The following is a 27,647-nucleotide window of genomic DNA, read 5'->3' as shown; positions in this document are numbered from 1 at the left end:
AAATAAATAAATAAATAATACGACATTAAGACCCCTGCAAATACTTCAGAACACAGCAGCTCGAATACTAACCGGAAAAAGAAGGGAGGGATCATATAACTGAAACCCTAGGAGAGTTACATTGGCTACCAATTGAACACAGAATTAAATACAAAACTCTATGTATCATTCACAAACTAATTTATGATGAGAAATCAGATTGGCTGAACACAGCATTACGGGTACACACTCCACACAGGAACCTCCGATCAGCAAATAAAGCACTCCTAACCATTCCATCAGTTAAAACAGCAAGACTGACACAAGTGAGAGAAAGAGCCCTATCACTAGCAGGACCCATAATCTGGAACACAATGCCTCCAGAGATCAGACTACAAAGTGATCTCAAGGCATTCAAGAAAAGTTTAAAAACATGGCTTTTTAAACAAGCATTTTACAAAGAGATGAGAGAATAGAGAGAAATTATTCAGGAAAAGACAGAAAGGCACCGACACACAGTACTTAGAACTCTACAGTAGATTAGTCTATGAACTCTACACCACAATAAGCATAACTATAATACTAGGTGTGATAAAACTACCCGTGTAAGTACCTTGGTACAATTGGTCATGAACTACTTCACTAAATGACAGTGTCTAATGATATATTGTAACCGAATCTTTGACGGCACCTGTTAGAATGTACTATAGTACACTTTTACCTACATTAAATATGTGCCTACATGTAAACCGTTGTGATGGTATTTAACTTGGCAACGGTATAGAAAAGTTTTTAAATTAAATAAATAAATAAATAAAAGTGTTTGTCTGCTTTCTTTTACCAATAAGTCTCGCCATATCGGTAACATTTTAAGGAAACATTGGAATGTTATTTGGTGCCTCACTTGCTTTAAAGATTCTGACATAATGATAGCCCAGAAACATAGTATTTCCTAGCATGTAGCCAGATGGACTCAGGACCAATGGGTATAGTGTACTCCTGATAGCAGATGGGAGACGGAATCAGATTTCAAAGCTGACATCAGCCTACATATACCCGTGCAGGAAGCTTAGCTCTTCAGTATTTCTCTGTCTCCTAAGCAGATAGGGACACACTAGAATAGTGTTAGAAATTTTAAAACAAAGAAGAAAGAAAACTTACCTCTACAAGACGAGCCCCGTTCTCCTGCGGTGATACCGAAGGGTCCCTCCCCCAGTCGAGAATTCCTGAGGTGATTTCTGAGATTCCTCAGAGGCAAGCCTTGGTCCGGTAGCCGGCTCCCGGCGTGGACTTAGCCCCCAGGGTGGCTGAAAGGCAGTGGATGCAGAATCGAGCGCGGCAGTGAAAGTAATTCCCTCTCCCCCCCGCAGCCGGAGACCGCCCGGCACGAGACCGGGAAACGCCGAAACCAGGTAAGGTAGAAACCTCTCTTAAAGTCTCCGGTCTCCGAGGCTCAATTTGCCGCACAGATCGTTACATCTGTTCCGGCATCTGTTACATCGTGTTGAGCAACCCTGTCTGGGCTAGACCCCGATCCGGTGCGAGGGTCCACACACGTGGAGACACTCCGAGGAGGTTGACATCTTGTCTGCGTGGTCGTCGGCACCATTTCCCCCCCTTGACCGCCGTATTGTCCGCTCAACTGAGCCGTGCGCACACCTGTACCGTGCACACAGCGACACGCATAAACGCCCGAGCGCACAATATTGCTGTGTGCACAGCGGTGCGCACATCACAGCCAGGTGCACAAGTAGTGGCCTGCACGCACATCTTTTGGCATTCCGCACGCACATCTTCGGCGCACCCGGAGCGCTCAACCAAGCCTCCCGGTGCGCATTCATACGCACACAGGCGAGTTTTGAAGCTCACCACGAGCACAAAACCATGGTACCGCCTGCCAAGAAGGCCAAGCGACAAGTCCTCTTCCCAGCCTGCCACCTGAGAGCTGCGCAACCAGAAGTGGCCTCCTCCCTATGCCAGCAGTGCGAAGAGGCTCAGGGGGAACCAAAGCAAGGTCCCTCACAGCCAGTAGAGGGATCTAGATCCACTAATGATAATACCCCGGACCTCTGTATCTCCAGTTCAGCTCCTACACAGGGCCTCCACTGTATCGCCCCCCTGGAATCAACATGGACCCAGGGACTTTTCCTGGGTGGATTTCTTCAAAAGGCTACAAACCTTTGTCCAAGCGCACTCAGTATTGACTGTGACCCAGTCCCAGTCACCACCAGAAACGCAAGACGTCCCAAGCCCCTCTCGGCCCATCGAGACATGCCCTTCCTAAGTAAGAGCCTCCCTACCTGGGATACAGACACCTCGGAGGACTAGGCTGACTCCCTGGAGGAAGGAGAAATCCCCCCAGGGATGGAACCATACCAAACCATGCTGTGATTCTTCTCCAAAGACGAGTTACCAGCTCTCGTGTCCCAGACCCTGAAGACGCTGGACATTCCAGGCACAGACACCACAGCGGAACCAAAGATAAACCCCATCTTGGTCTCCCTCCGTCAGGCCTCATGCTATTTTCCAATGTTGCAAGAGGTACAGCAACTGATTGACCTGGAATGGAATGCCCCATAGGCCAGCTTCAAAGGAGGATGGGCCCTAGAAGCCCTATATCCCTTGGAACCCACAGCTAAGGAACTCCTGCGGTTCCCAAAGGTGGATGCCATGGTCTGTGCAACCTCCAAGTGCACAACCATTCCCGTCGAGGGAGGAGTGCCACTAAAGGATGCCCAAGACAGATGACTGGAATCCATCCTTAAACAGTCCTTTGATGTAGCAGCAAATACTCTTCAGATCGCCTCCTGTTGTGCCGTGGTGGCACATTCTTGCTTGCTCCTCTCCAGAGACGCAACCACACCTGTTGAGACAATGGAACCTGCGGTAACAGTCCTCACGGATGCGACCTCAGACCTAGTGCGCACCTCTGCCAGGAACATCCATGCTGAGCTCCATCGGATGTCACCCATGTGTGAGAACTAACATCCTGCTGTCCTTGGAGAACAACTGTTATACAGGTAAGCAACTCTGCATTTTTCAGAATATCTGAAATGCATCATCCTCAGAACTTCATGCTGTACCCAACTGACTGTTGTAATCGATATGACATAATAATTGCAGTAGACAATGGGTCCAAATTACTAAGGCTTTTCCCCATTCTCAGGCTGATCCAGAAAGGTGCGTTCTGGCCACTGCACAGCTTTGCCTGAATTTGAATGCTCATTTTGTGAGCATAAACTTTACCGCTGATGCAGCAAAAAGTTTTTTGCTCAAACACAGGCTAATTTTAAAATGAGCACATGTGCACCCTTCATGCACATATTGATGCATGGAAATACACTTGAATTTTAAATCGTGCACATATACTCACATAAATCTTGGCTTTTAAAATCCACGTTGCTCACACACAGCCCAGATGCTCACATATGTGGGCATTTTAGCACAAGCAATGCTTTTAAAATCGACCTCTATATGAGTGTTCTAAATTGAGACTGCTACTTGAAATTATTTGCATATGACGGCATTAAGCATTACTCCACGATGCAAAAAGTTGTGTTGGCCTGGGCAGGAGTTTCTTAGCACTGGAAACTTAGCACCAGGGTCTCAGTTGAAGTTAAGTTTCCAGTGCAACTGCACTCGCACTTAAAAAACTGAAAAAAAAATTGAAAAAGTCAAACACACTTTGCGGATAAGTATTAACCTATCTGGCAATCTGTCAAGGTTTGCCACTGCCACTTAGCCAAATAATTCAGTACTTATCTGGCTATCTGGTGCATTTCGCTGCTTCTTAGCCAGGTAAGTACTGACTTATCCGGTTAAATAGCAGTGAACCTCGCCAAATAGTTGGATAAGTCAGTATTTATCCAGCTAAGTGACAGCAGCTGTTACCACTTATCCAGAGCCAGTCTGTCTGTCAGAGACATCACCACCCCCTTCCCCTTCCCAAGTTAAAATGTGCATTCGGCTTGTGCCGAATGCACATTTTACAGGTAACCCACTTTTTAAATTCCTGATGCATTAGCATGCTTGCTGCATCTGGAGTTTAAAAAAATTTAATCTGAGCAATAAAATTCAGTGCACAGTGTTTTAACATCCAGATTGCTGCCTCGGCCTGTCTGTGCCTGGAAAAAAAACCCTTAGTAAATCAGGCCCATATATTGTTAGATATCCAAATATGATTCAATGAAAATATTAGCATACACACAAAATAAATTAAAACTGTTCCTTGTGCAATACCATTCTTATTTAACTGACTCAAGCATGAGTTTAAAACTCATTCCATTTCAGCATTAAACATGCTTAAATAAATGTGGTTGCAACTTAAATAGAATCGGGCTGGTTCTATAAAGTGCGCTCGGCCGTGCGCACTGTTTAACATGCGTTTGGACACGTGTTTTCGATGGGCGTCTATTGCCCCTTATACTGTAAGGGGTTTAGCGTGTCGAAAACACACAGCCAAACCCCCTGGAAACTAATAGCGCTCATCACATGCAAATGCATGTTGATGAGGCTATTAGTTAGTCACCCGGTATACTGAAAGTAAAGTGTGCAGCCAATCCGCACATTTTTGTGCTCATAAAATAACGCCGGCCCAAGGGCAGACATTACTTTATGAGCAGCCTGAAAATGTGTACAGAAAAACAGAAAATGCTACTTTTCTGTGCATCCTCCGACTTAATATCCTAGTGATATTAAGTCAGAGGAACCAAAAATGTAAAAATAAATAAATAAATAATGTGCCAGCCGGTCTGGAGAACGGACTCTCAATTTTAACGGTGTTCGTTTTCCTAACCGATGGCTGTTTGGAAAACCGACACTCGTAAAATTGAGCATCGGTTTCCTGAACCCGCTGACAGAGCCACCTCTCCTGGGCCAAGGATTTATTTATTTATTTATTTATTTAAAAACTTTTCTATACCATCGCAACGGTTTACAAATAGGCACATAGACTAAGGTAAGTAAATGTAGGTTATCGTACATTCTAACAGGTGCCAATAAAGTTCGGTTACAATTTCATAAATAAAATCATTATTTGAGTATTGTTGGTCAAGTCCAGGTATATTATTGAGTTACTATCTCTTTGAGATATTACTTCTTAAATGTAGGATTGAGTAAATTCATTCTCATCTGCATTACCCTGTACTTTCATTCTCTACCCTCCAGACTCTTTAGTGAAGGCTTTTTTAAAGAGCCATGTTTTTAAATTTTTCTTGAAAGGTTTGAGATTAGTCTGTAATCTGAGTTCAGGGGGCATCGTGTTCCATAGTATGGGCCCAGCCAATGATAAAGCCCTTTCTCTCACTTGGGTTAATTTTGCTGACTTTACTGAAGGGATTGTTACTAGTGCTTTGCTTGCTGAGCAGAGGTTTCTTTGTGGAACATGTACTCGTAAGGCTGTGTTTAGCCAGTCTGCTTCTTTATCATATATTAGTTTGTGTATGGTACATAAGGCCTTGTATTTTATCCTGTATTCGATGGGCAACCAATGTAAGTCTGCCAGAGTTTCAGTTATATGGTCCCTCCTCTTTTTTCCCGTCAGTATTCTGGCTACAGTATTTTGAAGTATCTGGAGTGGTCTTATCGATGTGCTTGGGAGTCCTAGTAAGAGTGCATTGCAGTAGTCAGTGCTGGAAAAGATAAGTGTTTGCAATACTATTCTGAAGTGGGCGGGTGTGAGTAATGGGTTTCAATCTTCTGAGGACCATCAGTTTTGTGTGGCCTTCTCTTACTTTTATAGATATATGTTGCTTCAGGTTGATTTCTGGGTCCATTATTACTCCCAGATTCCTTACTTTTCGGCTAGCTCAATTTTCTGGTTATTTCTTAGGGTTATCGGTGTTTGAATGATTTCAGTATGTTTTCTCTCAAGGTGAAGGAATTCAGTTTTGTCAATGTTGATAACCAGTTCCATTTGGTTTATTAGTTGTTTAATTATGTCTAGGTACATGTTAACTAGACTTAATGTTTTTTCAATTGTGTCTGTTAGTGAGAGAAGTAATGTCTCAGTGCTGTAGTGTTTTCGGAAGCCGTGTTGTGAAGGGTATAGTATGTTATTATTGTCTAGGTGTTCAGCTAGCTGTTTCTGTACTGTTTTCTCTATTAATTTAGCTAATAAAGGGGTGGATTTATCAAAATGCGGTTTGGAGGCCAGACTCAGACAGGTGCCAAAGATAATCCAGCAGGCGGGGGAGCAGACTGGAGAAAGGGTCCAGTCCGTGGCCGCCGCCACAGCAGGTGGAGAAACGCTTCCATTTTGAACTGTAAAAGTTTTGGGTAGACGGTTTCTGGGACTCAATCAAGAGCTGTAAGGGCTGGATCATCACGCGCTCAACATCCAGCCGTGAGGGCCAGGGCTTGGAGGTTCAGGTGGCACAGGGTGCCCTGGTTCTGTGAAAGGAGGTCGGGAGCCATTTCCAATGGAACGGTGTGCTCATGGAGAGGTCCTGGAGCAGAGGAAACCACACCTGCCTTGGCCAGGAGGGTGCCACCAGGATCAAGGTCTCCCCATCCTCTTGCAGTTTTGTCAGAGTCTTCGAGAGGAGCAGGATAGGGGGGTATGTGTACATAAGACCTTGTCCCCAGTGAAGGGAGAACGCGTCGCAGGCTGGATGGTCCTTCCCCAGGATCAGGGAGCAGAACATGCTCACCTTGTGATTGTGGGGAGAGGAAAACAGGTCTATGTCCAGCGTGCCCCAGTGCCAGAATAAGTCAGCTGCTACTGTCGGGTTAAGGGACCACTCGTGTGGCTGAAAGGACCGACTAAGTCAGTCCGCCAGCGAGTTCAGGTGACCCAGCAGGTTGGTGGCCCGTAGATACATCCCTCTGGAAAGGGCCCAATCCCAAACCTGTATCGCTTCCTGGTAGAGGGGAAGGAGCCCGTGCCGACCTGCTTGTTTGATGTACCACATCGCCACCTGGTTGTCCATTCTGATGAGGATGATCTTGGAGGACAGCTTGTCCTAGATTGCCCACAAGGCATACCGGATCGCCCACAGCTCTAGGAAATTTATCTGGCAGCAGGCCTCGGCCACAGTCCAAAGGCCCTGGGTATGCAGGCTGTCCATGTGGGCCCCTCACCCCTGAGGTGAGGCATTGGTGGTGAGGGTCATCTGGGGCGACGCAGGTTGAAATAGGAGCCCGGTTTCCAGATTGGGCAGGGCCTTCCACCAGGTCAGGGAGAGGCGAAGAGGGTCCGTGACCGTCACAGGTGCCTCCAGATTCTGGGATGTCTGCCACCACTGGGACCGCAAGGCCCACTGAGGGTCCCTCATGCGGAGACGGGCCAAGGGGGTCACATGGACAGAGGCTGCCATATGGCCCATCAGGCGGAGCAGCAAACGGACTGGCACCTTCTTTCTGTTGCAAACGAGGGTGGCCAGCGAGGAGAGGTCAGCTGCTCAATCCTTGGGCAGAAAAGCCTTAGCTTGTGCTGTATCCAACCTGGCGCTGATAAATATCTAGCCATGAGACGGATTGAGATGTGACTTAGGGAAATTGATAACGAATCCCAATGTCTGTAAGGTCTGAAACTGATGTCACCCACATGTGAGGACTACCATCCTGCTTGTCCTAGGAGAAAGCTAGTAATCCAACTAAGTCAGATAAATATCTAAAAAGCCCTACATATCCAGCTATCTGACTTAGCTGGATAAGTAGTGGTTTAAGACATATCTGGCTAAGTAGCCAGATAAATCGGAATTTATCCAGATAAGTAGCATGCAACTGCTATACTTCCACATTTTTATATCTAACTTTAAAAATATGTGTGGAAATTTTACCTGCATAATTTACATACATTTATCCCCTGTAAATCAGGTTTTACATTTGTAAGTCGAGCTATTTTCTCATATTCACACAGCTATGAAATTACCAGTTTTACCAATTAGTCTACCAGTTTGCCAAGTCCATCTACAGGTCATTGAGACCCTCCTGGTTCTTCAGCCTCAACTCCCCCATTTCAATCAGATCCTCCACCCAGTCAGAGTTTCACTTTTAAAACATTTACTATCACTTATGCCACATATAGAGCAGGTGTAAATATACGTGAGTAAGCTACCAGATCTACATTAGTAAATTGCTTATAAAATAGCAACTTGCTATGATATATGCTACTTTTATGCACATAACTCCTTTTGAAAACTACCTCCTCAGTATTAAATAGGTTTACCATTGTTATACAAACATACATATATACAATAAGCTAGTTTATTCTTATTTCTCAGAAAGGATGGGTAGATGCAATACTTATTAGAGGTTTTCATCAGATACAAGACTTGCCTGCTGCATAAAAATGGGGAAAACAACATAGCAAAGTACATATCAACCAGGTGGTATCTATTGCCTCTAGTTCTTGCTTCTAAGGACTTCTAGTTCAAGTTTTTATACCACTACATATTCAGGTCAAGAGCACTTAACGTTATTTAGGAGCAAGTTTCCAAGTATAAATTGTTCTGGCATATAAGTCTTGGGAGGCAGAGAAAAATGTATGCTTTTTTCATGGGTGGTTAGGAAAACAAAATGTGACAGAACATTAGCTTGTGAGATGTGCTGAAATTAACAGCAAGTACCCTAAGGCTTACATAAGAGAAAGAAAATATGTTCTGAAATGCACATTAGTTTAACATTATTAGGTGGTACCTATAGTGCAATTTTGTCTTACACTGAGCTCTCTCAGCAGTTTCCTATTACATGTGTTCAGTTTTCAAGAAAGGTACTGTTCTGCAGTGTTTGAACACTGTTGTTCTACTCCCACTAACATTGTGCTTGGAAGTGTGCCAATTCTACCTTGGAATTTCAGCAGATAAAGAGCCTAGCAAAACAAGTAGGTACATATTTATTATAAATCTAGGGGTATGCTTTGTCATCTTAGATAAGCAGAGATAGGCATTGTTTATGTGTGTCTTCTTTTTGTCTGTATCTGTAGAAATCTGAGTATAGGAACTCTAGTCTTACTGGTGTGGACTTAATTTAAAAATGTTATTGTAAGCACTCACTTATCAATCAGACTTTTCATTACAGCTCAAAAGTGAGAGGATTTTAAATCCACTGAATTATAGTTGATCTGAACTTCTCAAACTCTTAAATTATTTGTTAGCTGTTACTCAAAAACTGTTCAGCACCCAAAAGTTTTCCCTTATTCCATATATGTTAATTTATCTTGAATATGTAAATTGAAAAGGCAAAGACAGAGAATTAATCACTATAGGAAAAGGCAAGGTAATCCTCTTCTGTTTCTTCTCGGAAAACCCTGCATTCCGACAAGGTAGAAAAGTTTGCTTTTGACATTCATACACTTAGATAGGAGTGATTTATATATCAGTCATCATATTTGTAACTTAATGCCCTTAACTTCTGAAAAACAGACCTTGGAAAATTGAAAATTTCTACCTACAATCAATGAATGCAAATATACATGTTACTTTGTTTTTTTAAGTTCAGTTGTTGCTGGCATTTGGTAAAATGTGACATAGAATAGAAACAAGGAATGTTACTTTCTAACTATAAAATACTTTACATGTCACATATGCAATAAGCATGAAACACACTATGGACTAATGGGTCTTGTTACTGAAAGCTAAATAACCATTAGTATTAAGTCTCATGAAAAGATTCTTGTCTTTCATCTTACCTCTTCACTGGGATAAAAAACAGAGAGGCTATTTAGATGTCATAAGAATAGTTCTGTTGAAATCCCTATGGACTTCCAAAAAATCTCTCTTCATGTTGCTTAGTGTTTTGCTGTGTTCAAAGAATACCACTATGCTAGTGGTGAAAGAAGAATATAAGGGAGAAATCCAGAGCACATTGTGTGGTTTTGGGCTTTATAGAGATGCAGTTGTTGAGCTGAAGTGTATTCTTTGTGTTCTCTAGAGCTATTTTTTTTCTAAAGGGAAAAAAATTACACAGCAAAAGAGAGCTGCTTGTTTGATGGTTTACTGGTAAATGAAAGCCTAACATAAATTGTCAGGTTATAATAAAACATAACTACAAACGACTTGGGTCGAATGTTGCATGTTGCTTTCTTCCACTAGTGTGGGAATATTTGGCTAGTTTATTTATACAGTTATTTATTGCTACAGTTCTAGATTTGTGATTACACTGCATGAAATTAGAATTCAAATTGGCAAAAGCTAGCTTTAGTAGAGGTGCCTAAACATCATCTGAAACTCAAGTTTACTGGAAAGAAGATCCTGTAAATATTAAATTTTCTAATTTTCTTAATTAGCTGTCATTCTTTGGCTTATAAGAGTTGATATTTTAGATTTATAACAGTGTGAGAAGTATCTAGTTTATTGACAATTATAGAGTGCAAGTCATTCTTAAAATTTGACACCAGCCTTCATCAATACAACTAACAATCAACATCCTTAGTACCTTTATAAGGAAAGGTGAACATGCATAAAAGCATACTTGGGAAATGCATACAATATCTAGATATATTTAGGAGTCAAGATGGCGGCATGTTAGAAGACATGTTTGCCTGCTGTGCTCTTTTCTCTTCCTTTTTTCTTTAATTCACATGCTAAGATGCCCTCAAAATGTAAGGGAAGGCTTATCATCCTGAAACCACTTACCCTTTGGGCCAGCAGCTGATAACAACCTACATGTCTCAGTCGACTGCTGTATTTGGAGCAGAGCATTCCAATGCAACCTGCGGTGAGGGAGCATTATGGCTGTCTGCTGAAGAGGCATCCTTGTGCCCATTGAATCTATGACCCACCACCTAGCAACGATGTTGCTGGAGTGAACACATTGGAGGGGGCTAGTGCAATGTTGGCATCAGAGCAGCTACTTTTTGCTGTTATGCCAGAGGATCGTCAGGAAGAGGGTATGGCTTTTTCTCTGCCTCTCTCCAAGTTCTTTGGACTCCGGAGGTTTTTCACCTGCTGTGGGTACATCTTCTGAACTGCCACAGGTAGATCAGCAAACTCCTTATGATGAGTCCTGTGTAGCCTTTTCAAGGCTGGCAGTTGTGACCCTGGGTTCCCTCTGGGCATTAGTTGCAGGTTTGGGACATCCTTAAACACCTGCTGTTCTAAAATTGACACTTTGTCTTCTAAACTTGATCAGATATCTGATAAGTATGATGGTCAACTTCCTGCATTACAGACTTATGCATTACAGGATCATAACATGCTTTTCAGAAGGTTAGAATTTCTTGAGAATCACACAAGACTCCTGAACTTGTGGTTTCTAAATTTTCTTAAGGTTATGGGAGAAATCTTTGATGTGACTTTAAAAAAAATGTCCTTGAAGTCTTAAAATTTCCAATTGCCTTCTATTAATAAACTGTATTTTCTTCCTACAAATACTTCCACTGTACCTCAACAGGATTTAAATGCTCACATTTTTTTCTAATGTGCATAATTTAACTAATTTTCTTGAGAGTTCATCTCCTGAAGTTATAGAATGCTATACTTTATTGGTTGTGAGCAATGTTATGCAAAAGTATTTTAGAAATTTATCATCACCATTTTATGGCCAGACTATAGAGATTTTTCCAGGTCTTGAACATGTGACTCAGGAAAGAAGGTAAGGGTTTTCTTGCCTTCAGGCAGGAGGTTATATCTATAGGTTGTTCTTTTACTTCACAATATCCTTGTAAGTATAATATTAAATATAAGAATGATTGTTTTATTTTTTCCCCCGAGTAACTAAAAGCATTTTTGGACTCCATAAGACCTTTAACATCATCTCCAGTGTCTAATTGTCATGATTTCTGGAATCAGGGAAACCCACCCAGAGAGCAGCATGGGACTACAAGTTAGGACTCTGGAAAAGAAAAGGGCCGGTCTTCTGTCTAGCCAATCCCTTCCCCCCGCAGGTTGAGCCCTTGGGTTCTGGTGGCCAGTAGGTCTTGCAGCAGCAGTACATGATAGGAAATCCGTACAGGCTGGAACCAGATTAGACAAGGCAAGGCTGCACAGGCAGGCCGGACTGGAACAAGGCTTGAACTGGCTGGTAAGGCTTGGACTCAGGGTGCTAGACATGGAGATCAAGCAAGGCAAGATACTGGGCAGGACCTGGAAATAGACAAGAACACTGACTAAGGCAAGGGCTGAACTCAGATACAGACAAGGGCTAAGAAAGGCAAAAATACAAAGGCTGTACTGGACAGGGTACAACAAGCCATACAAGGATAGGACTTGGACAAGACAGGCAAGGACAGGACTGAACATGTCAGACTAGGGCAGGATTAAACAAGGCAGACAAGGGTAACACAGAATAGAGAACATAGAAGCCCGAAGACATAGGGCACAGGAAGGCCTGGAAAGGCCACAAGACAGGGAAAGACAGCGCAGGCCCAAAGGCCTTAAGGCAAGATACCAGATAGAGTAGGCCCGACGGCCTCAAGGCAGATACAAGGCAGAGTAGGCCCGAAAATCTCAAGGCAGGGCAAGAAGCAAAAAGGCACGAAGGCCACAAAAGTAAGACAAGGAACGGAGTAAAAAGGCCGCAAGGAATAAGAAGGCCCAAAGGCAAGAAGGCCTGTAGGCCACAAGGCAGAACACAAAACAGGGGCCAGGTCACGGAGCCAAAGAACCCTGCCTCCTAACATTTAGGAAAAAACTTAAGACATGGCTTTTCCGCCAAGCCTTCTCAGATCCCCCGGATACACACTAGATGACCTAATTCCCTTCATGAACAAGGGAACCTTGGACCTCAAAGTTCATTAAGCGCTAGCCCGCTCACCTTATTGTATTATATTACTAGTTTTCGGCCATCCTAGGCCTCTCTTTCTAGCTGATTAAGCCTCCAAGTTCACCCTCCTTGTTGAATGTAACTTTGCAGCCTCCGTTCATATGTTTTTCTGTTTCAGTTTTTTACCCTGTTCGATGTAAACCGATTTGATATGGTCACTACCATGAAGGTCGATATAGAAAAGTGTTAAATAAAATAAATAAATAAACCATGAGAAGGCAAGGATACAATGGCAAGCCAGGTTTACATAGGGCTGAGACTTGGGAATGGCAAGAGCAGCGGGGAGGAGCTTGACAAGGTGAGTGGTGAAGCTCACTGAGTGCCTCCGCAGGCAAGGAAGAGTCATGGCAGGCAAGACCAGGGTATGAAGAGGCTGCATAGCAAGTAAATCCGTGTCACTAATTAAATATAATGGGCATTATGTAATTTTGTAGTCTGCAACATGCTATGCTAGTATCCTTAAAGATTTCTTGTTGTCTCCTTGATTTTCATGACTCCTAGCTATGTAATATTAACTTTTGGATGTTAATTATTTTGTATTTCCTTTTAATAACAGTTTCTTTTTCTTTTTTATATCTTCTTACTAATGTCCATGTGTTTCCTAAAAAAAAGTCTGTCTTTGTTATAAATATAAAATTTCATAAATAAAATTTTTCTAAAAATCTAGATATATTTTAGTATACCTTACATGTTGAATTAAAAGACATCCTCATTTAGTAACCTGTCTGAGATACAAACCCATAGCAAGCATATGGGGAAATTTTAAATCCCTGATGCACACAGATCCCAGGAGGTACACACGTGGCTGGGCCACGTGCATGCCAAGCACATTTTCAGAGCAGCCCGACCACACGCATATCTCCCGGTACGCACAGAAGTGCCAGGTTTTTTTAAAGGGGCGGGGGCAGGCCAGGACAGTGCCATTAGGTGCTGTCTCAGTGAAACGCGTGCTGGAACTTACTTCTGCTCAGGAGGAGGAGAGGAGAAAAGGGAGGAAGAATAGGTAGGGGGTTAGGGAAGTTCCCTCCCAGTCCTCTCCTTTATTGGAGGGAACTGGAGATGGCCCAATTGCATCACCGCGCACTGTAAAAGAAAATATCCCCCTCTTGAGTGTGCAAGTGGGCACCTGTGCTCACATGTGTGAGCCGATATAAAATCGGGCATGCATGTACACTCAGGTATCAGATTTTATAACGTGTGCATCGACACACGCGTGTTATAAAATCGGCGCACCCCTTTTAAATTGTACCCTATAAATTATAAGCTTTATTCCAAGTTTAAATTGTTAGATAAAGCCATCTATTATGAATATGGTTATTGTGTTACTTTATGTTAAAATTTACAGATCCCATTTTCAAAAGAATGTCTCCTTTTATGAGCTTCTGGCAAAACACTTTTGAAAAAATTTTGCTTTTGCTTATTTTGTTATGGGCAAGCGTGTGTGCTCAGAGAAATTAGTAGGTATGATATTGTTAGGTTGAAAGGAGACAAGAGGTACATTTGGGCCAACCTTCTCATATCTCTAGACAGATACTATATAGCATTTTAATCAGAATATATTTATTTATTTATTTATTTATTTATCGCAAATTTTCTATATCATCGTTCTGAAGTACCATCACAATGGTTTGCATATTTAAAAGAATAAACACATAGTTACAAAATAAAATTCAAGATAATATTAAAGTTAAGAGAGTAAAATACAAATTTTTATCATAAGAATCTTAAGTAAAATGTCACATAAAAGAGTTAAATATCAAAAGCCAAGATAAAATATAAGGCAGATAAAATAAAAGAATAAGTATAAAACTAGCAGCAGGGAAAAGGGATAAGTAGTAGAATTTATTCAGTTCATATTAGCAAGTTTATCATTCTAGTAGTTGCAAGTAATTGAATATGTTGCTGCTGCTTCACTGCTAAATGCTGCACCTGAAAGTCTTTGATTTTTATTTTATAAAGCTCCTGTAAAAGTGTAATTTTGTAAAGAAATACCCTGCAAGCAAAATCACAAGCCATAGTTTATAGTCAAAATCATACTGTATATGTTTGTCAACTATACAAAGTTCATTTGTATCTTTAGCCAAGCAAAGCATTACAAAGGTAATAAAGACACTAGGATGAATACCTGGGCTTATAAGGAGGAGGTATATTACAGCTATGAAGAGACCTTTAAGTCTGCTCTTGTGAAACACTGCACTCTGTTTAAATGTTAAGAGTTGATCCAATTTACAGCATATGTGCTTAAACAAAATAAAAGTTTACCTGACTTGCCTTTTAGTGCTTCACATGGCAGATACTGCATACAGCAACACAGTGAGTCTCAAACTGAGGTGTGCGGGATGTAAAAAGACGTGAAGACTACTAGTTAATAAGACTGGATGGTATAAACCTATTTTGCAACAAGAAACCATAAATTTTTAACCAGAGCTGTGCTGTAAAAATGAACATGGAATCAGTTTTTCTAAAATAGAACCATAAGAGAAGTTCATCCCAACTACAGCTGTATGTGGACTTGCTCTCCTAACAATATGACAGCTGATCTAATTAGAAATGATCATTTGTTACATATACTGCCAAGATTCTTGTTCTTAGCATGTGGTATATGTCAGAAGTAGAAACAATTCCTCTATAGTGAGCTCAGTTGGAAAATGCTATCTCTAGATAGCCATGGGTCTTCAGTATATACAGGGGACCTTGAATCATTGAATTTGTAGATAAGTTCCAGTAAAGCAGGAGCATACTTACTATCACTAGTGGTAAGCAGTTCCTGTTTTGTCATAATATTACATAATGATGCATGTTACCAGAGATCAGGCATATCAGAGTAGATGAGCTCATTTACATCAGGCTTCCAAGTCACTGGAAATCAGCAACATTTGACTAGATAAAACAGTCCATGAGATAAACCACATTTTTAAATTGAAAAAAAAGCAGTGTTCAGCACTGCACGGGGACACTTCTAATAAGCAGCATTGAATGTTTATTGGAAGACAGAGGACTATATATGGCTTTTGCATGAATTTTTAAATCTTCAGTTTTATCTTTGTTTGTCTTTTGTTTTTACATGCACCACACCACTTATTGCATGAAAATTATTTCAGTTCTGAAAGCAACAAATTCACAGATTAACCCAGTGTTTAAGGAATAAATACTAGTAATTGTTAGCTTATTAATTTGTTTTTCAGGAGTTCGTTTTGGATGATGCAGATATTAATACAACCCTGCTGGCTCATTTCTTTGGAAGGGGGGGTCAACAAAAGTTGCAGTATTCAGAGTTTCACAGGTATTGTATTGAACATCCTATGCACTAATCAATCAGTAGCTCCAGTTTGCACACCACAGTGTTATTTCTCTCCTGTTGCACCAACTGGAGAACACAGGATATGCAAATTGTCTCCAAGCATGCCCTTATTTAGCCATATAGTGAAGCACCAGTGTGTACTAGAATAGATAAATATTTTTAGCTCTAACATGAAACAGCCTGGGAAAAGTCAACATCCACCTTTTTAGAATTCTTTAATGAGATCCCTGGTGAATACCTTGTTATATTATAATAGGAAATGATAGTCCATTGTAAGTGCTTTTAAAATTTTTTTTTAATGTCTTCTGTTTTACATGTGGATATCTAATCTTTAGTGGAATTTAATCCACTTTTGAGTACTACAAATAGTAAACTGTGCAGTGCCTTTTCAGCTATAGATACAGACAGGTACAGTATGTTCAAAAGAAAGCATTAACTATCAAAAGTCTTAGAGTACTAACATAGTGTCTTTTGTTTCTGCAGCATCCTCCTAGTGAGGAAAACATTTGGAGAACACTGTAATTATTATAACTTTATGTAATTAGCAAACAAGACACAATATGACCTCTTATTTAATACTTTAACACAATTCATTATATTAAGAGTGGAGTGTAGTTTTCACTAAAATTAAGTTTATACAATCAGTGTTCTTATACTGGAAAGTCAGAGAAAACATGTGGGAGATTACAGTGACAAGGTGCTATACTGTCCTTTTACTCCTGGAGACCTTGATTCAGATGTGATACAACATTCATTTTTATCCCATTGTACTGTGAAAGGCAAAAAAAAAAAAAAAAAGTCAGCTTTCCCAGAACCTCAGCAGCATAATAATGCCTTAGCCTGCAGAAGAAAACTCTTTGTTCTTGAGGGACTGGATGAAAGTCCTGACTTACTGTGGATAGTTTAATCAGCAGCTTAATTTTTTAGTACTGAGCTCTGTATCTTCATATTACAGTAATTGATATATACCTTTACAATGAGGGGAAAACGTGTTCTCTGATGTTCTCATTTACTTAAAAAGTAGCATAATCTTTTAAACAACTTCTAGTTTTGCACACCCTATCAGGCTGCTGTCAGCTCTGTTTTCACAGGTAATTATTTCTGCAGTCAGTGTAGTTTAAGAGAAAACTAAATTAATAAAAACAGACACAAAGCAACAGTGGTAAAGAGCAGGTGGAAAGAAGCAGGTAGAAGAAATGAAGGAAGGACCTTGAGTGTTTGTTCAGTCCTATGAAACTTTAGAGAAGTAATGAGAGCAAAATACAAGCTATTGGGCAGAGTGCAGTGGATGACTGCATCGAGTTTTCAAAAAAAGGTGAGGTACCTGGCACAGAGCAGCCATAGCTTGAACATTAATTGACATTGGTGAGAACAGGGTTGAAAGATCCCTTGTCTTTTAAAGGGGGAGATGGTGTTGGTTTGAGAATTTATATGCTCATTTACCCAAAGTGGTAGAAAACCAGAGGGGAGGACAACTGGGCAAACTAAGTGGGCCAGTTGATCTTTACCATCATTTAATATGATAAAGAATGAATTAAGTGGTTTCTTTACACTCCACTATGAAGCAGCACTTCTGTCTCAGGTTAGACACAAACCAGTCTTCAAATATAATAAATATATAAATTAAGAAGAAAAGCTATGTTTTAGTGCACTAGGTTTCAAGCACCTCTAGAATCAATCTAACATCCCCGTGGTTTCTCTCCCATATAAACTAGCATTTTAACAAAACAAAGGACAGCCTGCATCAGTAAAAGGTTTTGTTTGCATATACAGTTTAAACTGGAATGCCTTTGGTTTTAGATAAAATCCTGCTTTGACCCAGTGAGGCATGGCATTGATAAAACTATGTACCTAGTACATTCAGAAAATGTTGTAGGTTAAAGACCTTTGCCTACCACACAGATAGAGGTCTGTAGACAAAATCTAACTCCCACATCTTGCTCTTAAAGTTTCTGGGATAAGTGTAGAGTCTAATGCAGGTAATTTTTCAACAGTGGCAGGCTTTTTTCCCCCCGGAGCTGGAATGTGCCTCTTTATCACTGCATGTACACCCCATTTAAATTGTAACATGACAGTGAAGTTTATTTAACGCAGTGAGTAGTGAATGAAAGGTTCTATGTCTTTTCCCTAGTTCTGAGATATCACTTTTCACATGATTTTAATTGTAAGGAAATCAAGCACATCATTTCTTGGTTCCTGTTTTTCAGAGAAAATGTTTTGGGGGTTTTTTTTTTCTATCTGATGTACTCCGGTCAACACTTTACCTCACATGGGAACCTATTGTTAACTGATCAAAGTGTCATGTTCTTTATACAAGAGATGACTGATGAGCCACAGAGACTTGCATCATGGTTAAAGGGGAAACATTCTATATAATTTTACTATTTTGGTACTTATTGCAAGAAAATTCTCATATTGATCATATCTAGGAGAATTAAACCAAATTTATTGTATAATTATGCTTCCTGAATGATATGTACTCCTGGGGAAATTCTGCGCACAAAAACTTAAAATTCTGCAAACTTTATATTGGTCAAAATAACACAATTTACATGACAGTCTTTAAGTAATTACATTTTAAATTAATACAGAAAAAAGTTATTACTTAAGCAGAATTTTGAATATTTTGAGCAGAATTCCCTAGAAATTCACTGTAAGAGTGTCCCTTCCACACTCAAGCCCCCCCCCCCCCCCCCCCCGACTGTCTCTCACGTCCTCCTGCTTACCCTCCCTGGTCTTTCTTACATACCCCATGCTCTCTTTCACACCCTCCTGCTCACCCCCCTGCTGTCTCATCCCCCCTGCCCTCTCTCTCACACCCCCTCCTCCTCCTCTTTCTCCCCCTCCCCTCTCTCACACCACCTCCTCCTCCTCTTTCTCCCCCCCTCCCCTTTTTCTCATATACAGCTGCTCCCCCTCCCCTCCCCCTCCCTCCCCCTCACACACTCCCTCCCCCTCCTCTCACACATCCCCTCACCCTCCTCTCACACACACACACACCGCTCTACACACATTCACTCTCACCAGGGCCTTCATCTTCACCACAAACGGCGCGTACTCCATTCGCAGCACGACGGGGCCTTCATCTCCACCATGAACAGTGCGCTCGGGCCTTCACTGTGAACGGCGCGCACTCCATTTGCAGCATACCAGGGTCTCCTCTGCCATTTTCTGCGCACAATGTGGCAGTTCTGCACGGTGGGGGGGGGGGGATTCTGCACAAACTCTGCGTTCCGCACTAGTGCAGAATTTCCCCAGGACTAGATATATATGTTAAATAATGAATGACTTACTATAGCAGAAATTGCTGTCATTTGTCAAATATATATATTTAACGCCTTCAATTAGGGTCTGTTAATAGATTCTCTAAGATATGACTCTTACAGCCCAATTTTAAAAGGGCCACGCACGTAAATAATGGGGGTTTCGCATGTGGCCGGGCCTTGCGCATTTTCGGAAGGGCCCTGCCACATGCATAACCCCTGTTACGCGCCGAAGTGACGGGCCTCTCCAAAGGGGCAGGCCGGGGGGCGGGCCAGGACAGCGCCATTCAACGTCGGCGTGTGTAATTTACTTCTGCTCATCAGAGCTGAAATAAGTTACAGAACAAAAAAAAGATAGGGTATGTAGGTAGGGGTTAGGGGTAGAGAGAGGAAAGGGGAGGAAGGTTACATAGGGAGTTAGGCAAGTTCTCTCCCAGTCTGCTCCTTAATTGGAGCAGACTGGGAGGTAACTGGAAAAAAGGCCAATCGCGTTACAGCATGTAATTTGAATATTCCCCCACACGTGAGTTGTGGGCTGCCCGCACATGTGTGTGTGGCCATCGGATTTTATAACATGCGTCAGCGCATGCATGTTACAAAATCAGCGCGTCCATGTGCACATGCCTGGAACCGCGTGCTTTTTTTTTTTTTTTTTTTTTACATAAAAGGAAGCAAAGTAACCTAGGCAACTCTTGGCTTCTCAGATTTCAAGGAATGGGTTTCTTATACAGTAGAGTACAACTCTCAAAGCATCTAATAATTTATTGTCGATTACAAGAAATATATTAGAAAAGTTGACATTTTAACAATTTATTTAATATTTTGCTTTACATCCCATTAACTAATTTAATTGTAACAGGCCAACAAATGTACAGCTGTTTAGAATGTCTTCTATACATGAGATAATATTTGTACACAGGAAAAGAGGTATTGGAATGTATCCATGTTGTGATTGGCTGGGCTCTCTTACATGATACATAACTACCCATGCAAAGGCCAAGATTTCTCTCAGCCCCTGTTCCATAAGTGATATGTAAAAGTAAAGTTAGATTTGCAGACAACTTCCATAAAGATCATGGTATGTGCAAAATAAGAAAGAAACAGAATTATTTACTTATTTAAAATTATTTATATATCATACACTCTGAAAATCATAGCGGTTCACAAAATTAAAACATTCATATCTGATGCTTAGGACACAGAAAATGTATATGTGTAATGGGCTTTTAAAATCATCAGTGCTTTCACCTTTGGGAAAACTTTTTAAAAGCTCTTTAAAAATATACAAAAGTTATATCACATATACACACACCAAATGTACCTTTTTCTTATTTATTTGTTCTCTGACTCTAATTCTGAGTTAAAGCCAGTTTTTGTTTGGATGACCAGAGCATGCACTAGATGTGGTTTACTTGGATTTCAGCAAAGCTTTTTATATTGTTCCACAAAGAAGGTTCATGAATAAAATGAACAACCTGGCGTGGGTCCTAAGGTGATGGACTAGATTAGAAACTGGTTAACTGATAGACGACAGAGGATAGTGGTAAATTGAAGAGAAGAAGGTGGAGTGCCTCAGAGATTAGTTCTGAAGCCAACTCTGTTCAATATCTTGGTGAGTGATATTGCAGAAGAGTTAGAAGGAAAAGTTTAGGGTTTTGCGGGTGACACTAAGATCTGCAACAGAGTAGACACCCCTGCAGGAGTAGACTGAAAATTGATCTGAGAAAGCTTGAAAAGTGATCAAAGGCTTGGCAGTTAAGATTCAGTGCCAAAAAGTGAAGATTTATATATTTGGGGTGCAAAAATCCAAAGGCGCTGTTTGCAGTGGTGGGATGAGAGACTGATGAGCACAGAACAGTTAAGAGACCTTAGTGTGTTAGTATCTGATGATCTGAAGGTAGCAAAGCAGTCTGACAAGGAGATGACTAGGGCCAGAGGGATGCTAGGCTGCATAGAGAGAGGCATAACTAGCAAGGAAAAGTAGGCCATTATTCCCCTGTACCAGGTCACTGGTGAGGCCTCACCTGGAGTACTATGTTCAGTTCTGAATATCGTATCTCCAAAAGGATAGAGAGAGAATTAAAGCAGTTCAGAAAATTCAAAAGGGCATGGGATAAACACAGAGAATTCCTTATGGAAAGAGGATAGAAATGAAGCACTGGGGGTAACGTGATAACTTTTCTGAATGGTGGTACTTGCATGGAGCGACAGTTACAACCTTGAACATGAAGTCGAGGGGATAACCTGCACAGAATAACAGTTGCAACCCTGAGCATGAAGGCAAGGGGGGATAACCTGCACAAAGCAGCAGTTACAACCCTGAACTCCTTGCTTGGCAAACTGGATGGACCACTTGGTCTTTATCTGCCATCATATACTGTGTTACTATGAAGAGCCTACTCTCTGTGAGCTGCTTTCTAGCTGCCACTAAGAAAGGGCAGAGAGCGTCTGGAAGAGAAAATTATGGTGCTAACGGGCGAATTTTTAAAGGGCTCCAGACATAAAAATCGGGATTTACACGCATGGCTGGGCCCTGCGCATGCCATACGCATTTTCAAAAGGGCCCGGCCACTCACGTAAGTCCCGATATGCGCACAAGTGCCGGGCCCTGAAAAAGGGCATGGTCTGGGAGGGGTGGAGCAGGATGGAGGCCGGCACGCGGAAACTACTTCTGCTCAAGAGGAGCGGTAAGTAGAAAAATAACAAATTTTCAGGTAGCTAGGTAGGGCTTTAGGGGTCGAGGTGGAGAGGGGAAAGGGAAGGAAGGTTAGGCAGGGGGGGGGTAAGGAAGTTCCCTCCCAGTCTGCTCCTTAATTGGAGTGGGCCGCGCATGCGGCCAACGTATTTAATAATATGCGTGCATGTTATAAAATCAGTGCCTCCATGAGTGCATGCTGGGAACCACCCATGGAGGCACTACCCCTTAGTGTTTAATTCAAACCTTCTTTCCCCATTAGTACATGCATCCTTGCAGTAGGGCTGTACTTCCATGACAAACACATTGCATAAAAGTTAAGAAACCCTGTATCCTATCCTCATCTCTCTGTCTTCACCTCACTTTCTTTCTCTTATAATTATCTATTGTTTATTTCCCTTCTTTCTCATCCTTTGGGTTATTTGGTGCTTATCAACCATCCAGCCATCCTTTATTCCATATGGATTTTTAAAACTGAGACAGAAAGAAAATTTAAACTGCATTTCCAGTGGACAAACTTCAATTTTACTAATGTACATTTGTAGGATTTCCTATATCCATATCATTTACTTTCATGAGCAGTTGGCATAGTGTAGTGTATCATGATCTACAGATGCTTGGTTTAAATTTTTAAATTTGAAGATTTGTATTATTGGAATTGATTAAAGGAAAACTACTATAACACGGTGAAAATATTTGCTAGCTTTCAAGCTTAGAAAAGCAAGATTCATATCTGAGATCACAATGGAAATGAATTTGGTGATGTTGATGTCTAGTGATTATTATTGTACTATAGTATTTAACACTTCTCAGCCTCCGTTCTTAGAACCAAGATGAGACTGGTAGTCACTTTGCAGGCTGTGGCTGAGATGTCTTTGGAGTATTAGAGAGATATTAGAAGAGCACCTTCAGATAACTAGTATAATCAGATTTTCATTTACATAGTCAGTAGAATACAACATATTGGTATAACAAGAAGGACAAAGTTGTTCCAAGAAAACATTAAAACTTGATTAGAAGGTGTTAACAATATTAATTACAACTAAAATTATTAACTACTTTAGGATTAATCACAACTGTCAATCTTCAAATGCACTAGCCTGGCAATGATTCTCAATATCAGCTTATGTTAGTATAAAAACATTTTCCTGTCGCATGGTACTAGCTGTGCTACACTTACACTGTTCTTAGGGCCTGATTCTCTAAGACTTGTCTACCATTCTGTGTCTATGGGAATAAAAAACATGGGGTGAATTTTCAAAATATTACGTGCATAAAAATTAGCATATACATGCATAAGTAGCCTCTACTCGTATATTCCATGTTTAATAAATGTCAAAAATATTTTCACTTTCATGTGCACTTATATGCTCATAATATAAAACAAAAAAGGGGGAGCATTCTGGGACAGGGACAGCCTTTACGCACTTAAGTTACTATTTTAAAAGACGGACATACACAGATTTGCCAGCTTACTTGCATAATTTAGCATTTGCTAATTATCTGGCATAAGTGATATTAAACATGTTTACTGTGCACTATCGGTCAGGTGGGAGGTCGGGGGGAATTCAGGCTGAAGAGCCAGGAAAGTCTCGATGATATGGAGGGCTGGGCGAACTAGTGGACTAATTGGTAAACTGGTAGTTTCCTTGAGGCACATTGTGTTTTAATATACACTGATGCACACATATAAATCCCAATATATGCAAGTAAATCCTACTTTATTTTCATGTGTAAAATATACGTGCGTATATTTTTAAAGTAGGTAGGAAAAGTAGGCACATTCAATGCATTGATATACATTCTTTCAAGGCATTGCATGTATTTGTGTGGAAGCCCACATATATGCGTATGTTGTGGGATAGAGATATGTGTATTTTACAAAACACACATATATCATAATATATCATACACACATGTTTTAAAATACTAGCATGCATCTGCTTGTGGCCATATAATGAATATATACTGCCATACGCATCTCCTTGAAAGTTATCCTCCCTGTGATTAGGCTCTTAGGAGTCAATGCACTAAATTGTATTAACATCAATCATTATCATGGTATTGAACATGCGTATTAACGAATGATGTTAATAAAAATCAAATGAGGCACGCATTAACATAGATGTGTACACGAGTTAATGCAGATGATAATGCAAAAAGTTAATCAGATCTCTCTGAGGTGTAGCTACATTTTTTGCACCAAAGAATCTACATTACATTTAAATGTTTTAATGGATGTTATTTCTCATGGCAGTCATAGATAATAAGTCATTTAACATACTTTTTACATCTTATTACCAGTAATTAGCATAGATTACACATTAACACTAATGGAAGCTAATTTACGAGCATTAACAGTCTGTTATCCTGTTTTAATGCCTGCGTTATTGTTAATGCTCTGTAGTACATTGGCTTTTAATGCTTTACAGAAATACATTTTTGCTTAATATTAACTATCTGCACCCTTATTTTATCTTCAGCAGTTTTTCTTTGAGCTTTGTGCATTACCCTTTCTATTCTCTCTGTGTAATATATCATGAAGTGTACATTTTCCAGTCATCATAATGATTTGTCTAATACCCCTGTAAACCTCTTGTTTTATCCTTAACATATGTCTGCTTTACAAGAAAAATGCTCAGATAACTACATAATAGTAATGTACTGAAAATACGAAAAAATGAACCGAAACAGGATAATTATTTAACTAATGAGGTGAGAAGGTATTAAAATGTATCCACAGCCAATTATTTCTTCTTAAATGATGTTATATTGTAACAAGACAATAACATCAAGTTAAATATATACATGAATGATATAAATGGATATGGTAGGCTTAGAGAACACCCTAGTGGTATAATGTGTAAAAACAGCATTAAGAATAAAATGACAGTGAAATATATTTATATGTATATTCTTAAGATGAGCGAGGGGATTTTTTAATTCCTAAATATCAAACCCATAATTTAGCTATGGAAAGTTGGAAACCATTCCTTTCACAAGGAAACAGTGAGTAAGCAACCATTCTGTAGTGCCTATGCACTAAACTTATGCTAAAATATTTTTAGCATTCATGCTAAAGTGGAACCTAGTAGGCAAAGTACAAAATATTTTAGTGCACCCACTAATATATAACATCAATAGCACACGCTTGCTATTAGAGTGCATATTAACACACAAGTATAGCATCTATGTGCTAATTGCACCTGAGTGTTGAACAGTATCTGGATGCTAAACAAAATTGCATGTATATGCTAAATGGAGCATGTTCGGTTATTTTTTTCATATTGTTCAAAATTGTATAAAATTAGCTTGTCACATGGGACTTATTAATGTGGATTGGGAGAAGCAAGAGAGCAAATGGACCCCAGGAGAATGAGAGGAAAAAATGCATGTATCTTCTATGAGTGTTGAGGAGAAGGAGAGAGCAAAGGCACTGCTAAAAATTGTGACCAGAGGCTGTGCCAAGCACTACAGATTGTCAGGCCCAGCCAGTTTTGAACTAGCCTTCCCTGCAACAAGCAGCAAAGGGATTTAATAGTTAACCTCAAGGCCAGGTGTGGACTGCAAAGCTACTGGCAGTTTTACCATTCCAGATGGCTGGGTTGGCTCCACTCATCTGCCACCCCATTGACCAGCAGAGGCCAGCCATTATTGGCTCAGCCATTTCAGCTTTCCTGCAGCTCTCCATGAACCTTTTCCTGAAGCTCTGCTCTGGCTTATTCCTATGCTACCCTTCCTGGATCCTTGCCTTGTTACTGCTTTCCTTCCTGTTTCTCTGTCTAGCCCTTCATTTTGTTCCTGTGCCTGACCATGTTTCTGTCTTCCTGGACTCTCGCTCACTTTGGGGCTGATACAATACAATGCGCTCACACGAGCGCACTGTTTACCCGCTGTTGGACGCGGATTAAATAGGCGCTAATCCACCCCCTAATGCAATAGGGGGATTAGCACCTATTTAACCCTCATCCGAGTGAATGAGATAGCGCTCAAATCAATCAAATGCATGTGAATGAGGCTATTACTCATTCACTTCGTATTAAAAAAAATAAATGTGCATCCATTTTTTCCGGCATCGGTCTTCATAACTGGCAGCCACCGCGTGGTTGCTAGCGCGACTCCCTTATTTGCCTATTGCATGGCGCCCCCCTTGCGGGCACCATGCATGTGTTAAGAAAGCAGGCGCTGAAAAGTCAGCGCCCGCTTTCTGAGAAAATTATTGCATCGGCCCCTTTGTTTCCCTGCCTGTCTGCCCCACCCCTGCCTCCCCTGGATTGCTCCTCTGGTTGTCAGCCTCAGGCAGGACCTGACTCTGCTCCTGCTAATGATCTTTCTTGATAATTCAGGAATGCTTACTGATTCACTGAAGGCCTGAACTTTCAGTTGCCTGCAGCCCAACAAGACCTGCCAAGGAGGCAGGTGCGCAGCCATGCCAATGAAGGTTTCACTTCATTCAAGAAGAATAAATAATGGAGCTGATGCCGGAAAACTCCAGTGTGCTCTTTGAGAGAGACTCCACAAGAAAATGTGTAATAGTAAAGGAGTACATTTGAAAGAATGGTATTGAAAGTTAGAAGCCTCAGGGTAGTAGAACACATTATATGTCAATGTTAGGAAACTGAAAGAAGTATCCAAGAAAAGTTTGCGAAAAACCATTTCTCACAGGACAAGCAGGATGGTAGTCCTCACATATGGGTGACATCACAGGATGGAGCCCAATCACGGAACACTTTTGTCAAAGTTTCTAGAACTTTGACTGGCCCCTACTGGGCATGCCCAGCATGGCACCAACCCTGCAGCCAGCAAGGGTCCTCCCTTCAGTCTTCTTTTTTCTGCACAGCAGTAGCCACGCGATTAACGAGCTCCACAGAGATTCCTGACAGGAATTTTTCTCACGGAATTACTACAACCTTTCTTACCCCACAGGGGTCCCTCTTTCAATTTTTTCAAGCTGCGGTACTCCGGTAAGTTTTCTACCCGTTTTCAGTTGATTCCCGTCGAGTTTGGCCCTTGCAGCCTACTGGCCGTCGACCGTACCGCGGCTCAAATTTTTCATGGCCATGGCGCCGGGGTTCCGTCTGTGCCTGGACTGCAATCGCACCATGTCCATAACAGACTCTCATAAGGTCTGTGCAATATGTCTCGGATGTGAGCACGATGTCCTGACCTCCACCAAATGTGCCCTAATGACACCAAAAGGTCGCAAGGCCAGAATGGAGAAGATGGAGCTTCTCTTCCGTGCTCAAACCTGAACTCCGTCTATTGCATCGACGTCGTCAGAACCGGCACAGTCAACTTCGCGCCAGTATCGACCACCGACCGGTGACCATCCGGCATTGATGACTTCTCGGCCTTCAACCACCTCTTCTCCCCCTCAGGACCGAGGGGATCGTAGAGAGAAACATCGCCACTGACATCGGAAGTCTCGGACCATCGAGGGAGCGCAATCATCAACCTCGCCATCGTCCGAGCCACCATCGAAGAAACCCTGTCTAGAAAAGGCACCGACCTTTTCGGCGACCGGGTCACCGAGGCAACCCTCACCTGAAAGGGGATTGGGAGCCGCGACTCCGCCTTTATCGGTGGTCCCTCCGGCTATGCCTCTGCCTCCTTCTGTTCTGGAGCTGGGGCTGCTTGTTCCAGGTCTCCAAGAAGAACTGGACCGGCTGGTACAGGAGGCCATCGACAAGGCGATGCATCGAAT

The 27,647-nt window shown here is 41.3% G+C and overlaps 1 protein-coding gene across 4 annotated transcripts in view; it reads left to right on the top strand.

Annotated features, from left to right (window-relative positions):
- MICU2 (mitochondrial calcium uptake 2) overlaps positions 1-27,647 on the top strand; it is a 537,628-nt gene that overhangs the window by 475,452 nt on the left and 34,529 nt on the right. For all 4 annotated transcript variants that reach the window (XM_029602536.1, XM_029602534.1, XM_029602535.1 and 1 more), the window contains exon 8: positions 15,870-15,967. In XM_029602536.1, coding sequence (XP_029458396.1) covers positions 15,870-15,967 — 98 coding nt within the window. The remainder of the gene's footprint in view (positions 1-15,869; positions 15,968-27,647) is intronic.

This window comes from Rhinatrema bivittatum, chromosome 5 (genome assembly GCF_901001135.1).
Source record: "Rhinatrema bivittatum chromosome 5, aRhiBiv1.1, whole genome shotgun sequence".
Lineage (NCBI taxonomy): Eukaryota > Metazoa > Chordata > Amphibia > Gymnophiona > Rhinatrematidae > Rhinatrema > Rhinatrema bivittatum.
Note: the sequence above shows the minus strand (reverse complement) of the source record. Positions and strands in the feature narration are given on the sequence as shown.